This window comes from Chrysemys picta, chromosome 2 (assembly GCF_011386835.1).
Source record: "Chrysemys picta bellii isolate R12L10 chromosome 2, ASM1138683v2, whole genome shotgun sequence".
In the NCBI taxonomy this organism is placed as follows: domain Eukaryota; kingdom Metazoa; phylum Chordata; order Testudines; family Emydidae; genus Chrysemys; species Chrysemys picta.
In genome coordinates, this window is record NC_088792.1 from 1,109,862 (window position 1) to 1,116,453 (window position 6,592).

At 65.4% G+C, this 6,592-nt stretch overlaps 1 protein-coding gene across 1 annotated transcript in view; it reads left to right on the plus strand.

Annotated features, from left to right (window-relative positions):
- Positions 1-1,779, plus strand: part of KCNH2 (potassium voltage-gated channel subfamily H member 2) — an 8,397-nt gene extending 6,618 nt beyond the window's left edge. Inside the window, 1 exon segment of the mRNA XM_065586425.1 lies at positions 1,647-1,779. Within this exon segment, the coding sequence (XP_065442497.1) occupies positions 1,647-1,779 (133 nt within the window).
- The last annotated feature ends 4,813 nt before the right edge of the window (positions 1,780-6,592 follow it).

A 6,592-nucleotide genomic window follows, 5' to 3' on the forward strand; every position in this document is an offset into this window, starting at 1 on the left:
ACGGCATGGAGCCCATCTGCAGCTGCTAGCAGCAAATAGCTCCAACAGCCGGTGATGGGACACAAGATGTTACAACAGAGAATTCTCTCCCATGTGTCTGGCTGGTGGGTCTTGTGCACGTGCTCAGGGGTCAGGAAGGAACTTTCCCCCAGGTCAGATTCGCAGAGACCCTGGGGGGTTTCACCTTCCGCTGCAGCATGGGACTCAGGTCACTTGCAGGTTTAAACTAGTGTAAACGGGGGATTCTCTGTAACTTGAAGTCTTTAAGTCATGATGTGAGCACGTCAGTAACTCAGCCAGAGGTTAGGGGTCTATTACGGGAGTGGGTGGGTGAGGTTCGGTGGCCTGCAATGTTCAGGGCAGAGTAGATGAGCATGATGGTCCCTTCTGGCCTTAAAGTCTATGAGAAGAATCAGGTGTATTCCCTGAATTGCTGTTTGCCATCTGCAGTGACCACACTGACTTTACCTGAACATAATACGCCGTCTTCCAATTTAATCAAAGTTGTTCCCAACTTCAGCTCCAAGCAACACACAATTCTTTCCCCTGAGCTGGTCTTTGCTCTGGGCGATCCCCACTTTGCAGGGCCTGCACTGAGCCAGGTCTCTGCGGCCACATGGCACTTACGCTGCAGGCTGGCTCTACCGCCCGCCCCGTTGTGGGGTTTCACTGCACACGGCCAGGGTGCCCGTAGTGGGCAATCTCAGGGCTCCCTGTGGAGCAGGGCGGGGGCTCAACCCCTGCAGCTGTCGCCCGTGGTGCCCCGGGAGCTGGGCCGGCGTGGGCGGAATCGCCAAGCTGACCCAGTGGTGGGGCCCTGGGGGGACACAGAACTGGGCCAGGCAGCCCCCAGGACAGCGCCCCGGGGAGACGCTGCACATGGGGGAGCGCCCCGATGGCTCCAGGACAGCGCCGTGCTCCCAGTGATCAGCTGGAGCCCTGCCCCGTCCCCATGGCAACGCCCCAGGCGTCTCCTCACCTGAGCGTCGCCCCTCCCCATGGCAACGCCCCAGGCGTCCCCTCACCTGAGTGCCGCCCGTCCCCATGGCAACGCCCCAGGCGTCCCCTCACCTGAGCGCCGCCCGTCCCCATGGCAACGCCCCAGGCGTCCCCTCACCTGAGCGCCGCCCGTCCCCATGGCAACGCCCCAGGCGTCCCCTCACCTGAGCGCTGCCCGTCCCCATGGCAACGCCTCACGCGCGCCCCCGTCACCATGGCAACGCCCCGGGCGTCCCCTCACCTGAGCGCCGCCCGTCCCCATGGCAACGCCCCGGGCGTCCCCTCACCTGAGCGTCGCCCGTCCCCATGGCAACGCCCCAGGCGTCCCCTCACCTGAGCGCTGCCCGTCCCCATGGCAACGCCCCAGGCGTCCCCTCACCTGAGCGCCGCCCGTCCCCATGGCAACGCCTCACCCCCCCCCCGCAGCGGGGGCCGTGGGGGGCTCCGAGCCGCAAACCAACCTCTCCCCGCCGCCCGCTCGGATCGCACGCGGCCAGCGGCGGGCTCGGTCCTCTCAACCCGCCTGGAGGGCTCCGCCCTGGGAGCCGAGGCGGCCCCTCTAGCCCTCACAGCCCCGCTCTATGGTTCATCCGCGGCCCCTCTAGCCCTCACAGCCCCGCTCTATGGTTCATCCGCGGCCCCTCTAGCCCTCTCGGGGCCGCGCGGCTCTATGGTGTGGAGCCGCTCTGCTCCGTGGCGGAGGCGGCGCTCTATGGCCGTTCACTGCAGACACGGGACAGCGCCACGTGCCCGTCCCCACTGACGCCGCTGCTGCTTTGAGGCCCAAGCCTGGGCCAGCGCCCTCCAGCCCCACCCCGGGGTGCCAGCCCCTCCCACCCCGCCCCGTACAGCCCCCTGCGCGGGGCCGAGTCCCGGCCGCCTGGCCCATGGGGTCACTGCATCCCCCCACCGACGGGACAGCAGCACCCGTCCTAGCGCGGCGTCTCCCAGCCCCTACCACCCTGCCTCGTACAGCCCCCTGCACGGGGCCCAGTCCCGGCCGCCTGGCCCATGGGGTCACTGCATCCCCCCACCGACAGGACAGCAGCACCCGTCCTAGCGCGGCGTCTCCCAGCCCCTCCCACCCCGCCCCGTACAGCCCCCTGCGCGGGGCCGAGTCCCGGCCGCCTGGCCCATGGGGTCACTGCATCCCCCCACCGACGGGCCAGCAGCACCCGTCCTAGCGCGGCGTCTCCCAGCCCCTACCACCCCGCCCCGTACAGCCCCCTGCGCGGGGCCCAGTCCCGGCCGCCTGGCCCATGGGGTCACTGCATCCCCCCACCGACGGGACAGCAGCACCCGTCCTAGCGCGGCGTCTCCCAGCCCCTACCACCCTGCCTCGTACAGCCCCCTGCGCGGGGCCGAGTCCCGGCCGCCTGGCCCATGGGGTCACTGCATCCCCCCACCTACGGGCCAGCAGCACCCGTCCTAGCGCAGCGTCTCCCAGCCCCTACCACCGCGCCCCGTACAGCCCCCTGCGCGGGGCCGAGTCCCGGCCGCCTGGCCCATGGGGTCACTGCATCCCCCCACCTACGGGCCAGCAGCACCCGTCCTAGCGCGGCGTCGCCCAGCCCCTACCACCGCGCCCCGTACAGCCCCCTGCGCGGGGCCAAGTCCCGGCCGCCTGGCCCATGGGGTCACTGCATCCCCCCACCTACGGGCCAGCAGCACCCGTCCTAGCGCGGCGTCGCCCAGCCCCTACCACACCGCCCCGTACAGCCCCCTGCGCGGGGCCGAGTCCCGGCCGCCTGGCCCATGGGGTCACTGCATCCCCCCACCTACGGGCCAGCAGCACCTGTCCTAGCGCGGCGTCTCCCAGCCCCTACCACCGCGCCCCGTACAGCCCCCTGCGCGGGGCCGAGTCCCGGCCGCCTGGCCCATGGGGTCACTGCATCCCTCCACTAGGGTTACCATATCTCATAAATAAAACAAGAGGACCCTCCACGGGCCATGGCTACGCCCATTTCCCCACCACTAGCCCCGCCCCAACTCCACCCCTTCCCCACCCTAACTCCGCCCCCTCCTCCCTCCCACTCCCAGCCAGGGGGAAAGGGCTGCCCCAGTGCTACCAGCTCCATGGTTTCCCGGGCAGCCCCAGACCCTGCGCCCCCGGCCGGCGCTTCCCCAGCACAGCTGGAGCCCGGGAGGGGAAGCGCCCAGCCGGGGGCGCAGGGTCTGGAGGCTGCCCGGCAAACCGTGAAGCCGGTAGCGCTTGGGCTTCGGGCAGCCCCTATGCCTCCGGACCCTGCGCCCCCGGCCAGGCACTTCCCCTCCCGGGCTCCAGCAGCTCTGTGTAACTTACACTGTATAAGTTACACAGAGCCGAAGAGGAGCAGAGCCCCCGCAGCTGGAGGCTCTGCTCCTCTTAGGCTCTGTTTAAGAGCCGGGCTGCCCCAGCGCTATCTGCTTTGGGCAGCCCCCGTGCCTCCGGACCCTGCGCCGCCGGAGCCCGGGAGGGGAAGTGCCTGGCTGGGGGCGCAGGGTCCGGAGGCAAGGGGGCTGCCCGAAGCCGGTAGCTCTCGGGCAGCCCGGCTCTTAAACAGAGCCCCGGCAGCTGGAGGCTTTGCTCCTCTTTGGCTCTGTGTAACTGACCCAGTGTCAGTTACACAGAGCCCCGGCGGCTGGAGGCTCTGTTTAAGAGCCAGGCTGCCCCAGCGCTACCGGCTTCGGGCAGCCCCCGTGCCTCCAGACTCTGCGCCCCCAGCCGGGCACTTCCCCTCCCGGGCTCTGGCGGCGCAGGGTCTCGAGGCACGGGGCTGCCCGAAGCCGGTAGCTCTCCGGCAGCCCGGCTCTTAAACAGAGCCTCCAGCGGCTGGGGCTCTGTGTAACTGACACTGTGTCAGTTTCACAGAGCCCCGGCGCCTGGAGGCTCCAGCCCCCGCGGCTCTGCTCCTCCCCGACTCTTCGGCTCTGTTTAAGAGCCGGGCTGCCCGAGCGCTACCGGCTTCGGGCAGCCCCCCGTGCCTCCAGACCCTGCGCCCCCAGCCGGGCACTTCCCCTCCCGGGCTCCGGCAGCGCAGGGTCTGGAGGCATGGGGCTGCCCGAAGCCGGTAGCGTTCAGGCAGCCCGGCTCTTAAACAGAGCCACCATTTTCCCGGACATGTTCGGCTTTTTGGCAATTCCCCCCGGACGGGGGTTTGAGTGTCGAAAAGCCGGACATGTCCGGGAAAAAGAGGACGTATGGTAACCCTACCCTCCACCTACGGGACAGCAGCACCCGTCCTAGCGCGGCGTCGCCCAGCCCCTACCACACCGCCCCGTACAGCCCCCTGCGCGGGGCCGAGTCCCAGCCGCCTGGCCCATGGGGTCACTGCATCCCTCCACCGACGGGACAGCAGCACCCGTCCTAGCGCGGCGTCGCCCAGCCCCTACCAGCCCGCCCCGTACAGCCCCCTGCGCGGGGCCGAGTCCCGGCCGCCTGGCCCATGGGGTCACTGCATCCCCCCACCGACGGACCAGCAGCACCCGTCCTAGTGCAGCGTCTCCCAGCCCCGCTGGGGTGTGGTGGGTTCTCCAGCAGGGACAGGTTTTCCATCCAGGCTGCAGGTTTTTCTACCAGCTCTGCTCTAGGAATTAGTGTGGGGCAGGTCTCTGGCCTGTGGCACACAGGAAGTCAGACGTGATGATCACAAGGGCCCCTTGGGGCCTTGGAGTCTATTTGATGTTAAAGTCAGCATATTTTCTGCTCCTCCAGCATTTCCCATTGTCACCGTACTGTAGGACTGTGTGCTAACACCCCCAGAGGGATCTGCTGGACGAGTGTGGAAATGGGAGCACTTGGAGGTGGGAAAAAGGAGAAGGCAGGTTGGGATTGTAGGAGAAGCACATTCGATGGATGTTCTTATTAAAACGATGAGCCGCAAACAGCTACCACTGTTGGCAGGCAATGGCCCTCCTCAGGGTTCAGAGTCAACTCCCCATTGAGATGAATGCAGTGGGGCGCCCCCATCAGGGCTACTGTCTCAGGCGACCTGCTGCCTCAGACAGACAGCTCTGAGTCCGTTACACTGGGCTGATGGTTGCAAATTTTCTTCACATCTACAAGGGTTAGGAGGTCTGAAGCTCATGGAGCTGTGCTGATTGACCCAAGCTGAGAGCCTGGCCCGGAGCTGCTATACAAGAGCTTAGCAATTCCTCAGCTGTGGACCAGATCCCAGTCCCTATAGCCTGCAGTAGGGGCAGCCCTGAGCCCCCCCAGCCTTAGGCTGTGGCTCTCAGGGCTACGGTCCCACTGCAGAAGGCTACCAGGGTTTGTTTCCATCTGTTTATTTCATCCTCTCCCCCCATAGTCTCTGTTTTAGGGAGTTATTGTCCCTGAATGGCATCACTTGCCCATGCTGCGGGCCTCTGGGATTCCTCTCTCCCTGGGGACCCCCTGGCTCCAGCTTAGACACAATTCCCAGGCTGGGGCCTGCAGAGCCTGCTTTGGGAAGAGAATCACCGGCTGGGGGGCACGGCCAGATCCTCCAAGCTATTTACTTACCCAAGTCCCATTGGGAATTAGGCACCTAGACATCTTGGAGGATCTGGGGCTCAGTGCCCAGCTCTGACCCTGACAAAGTCCCTCGGCCCTGTGCAGGGGAAAGGGGGAGGGGGGGCAGAGGGCTCCCCAGGGAAGGATTTGGGCTCAGCCTCTACACTAGAATCATTTTTAAAGGTTCATTTCACTGTGTGTGAAGTTATACAACTACTGAAAACTGGACTGGCTGGAGGGGAGAGGATGGCCTGTGTCTGAACCATGGAGGTACCAAGGCAGTGTCTGAGGTCACAGGGTGACATTTGTTCTCTGATAAAAAGCAAATCTAGAATTCCCTAATGCTAGCCCCTTGCTGCTGCACTGCCCCCCCCAGCCCCGCCCCTCCCAAATCCTCCTGGCGGGTCCCTGCCAGACAGGGGCTCTCGCTGCAGAGGACTGGAGCTTAGCTGGAGGGATGAGGGCTGGAAATAGATTGGGAGTTACTGGAGGGAGGGACCAACCCTTTGTGCTGCATTTGTACAGCAGCTAGTGGGGTCCTGGGCCGGGACCAAGGCTCCTAGACACTACAGCGATAGAAATCAAATAATTGTCACCATCACGGAAGAGCTGCCCCTCTTTGGAACATCACAAAACAGCCCAGCTCATCACCGCCTCCTTTGCAAATAGCTGGCCCCCGTCCTCACCCTGCAGAGGCACCAGCACGGATCCCTCGTGCCTGTCTCGGTGAGTCTCTTGCGGTCATTCTGCCAATTACATCTGCTCAGCCGGGGAGAACGAGACTGCAATGTCCTCCAAGGGCACAGAGGGGGTCAGCTCAGCGCCTCGTGCCCTGGGCCCAGCCGGCTTGGGTTCTGTGCAGGGGAGGGGGGCAGAGAGACCAGCAAGGCCCAGGCCCAGCCACCTTAGGCACGATGTGGGGTAGGGGTGTGTGGGACGCACCTGCAGAAGCCCAGGCCGCAGCGCAAACCCCAGCCCCCCATCCATGGATCCCCCCAACCCAGCTGCCCGTCTCCAGCTCCAGCCTGTGAATATACAAGGGACAGTAACTGAGTAACAGTGACCCCAATAGAACCAGGTTCAGCAGCCTCTGGCGCTAAGCTACCTAAAAATGACACG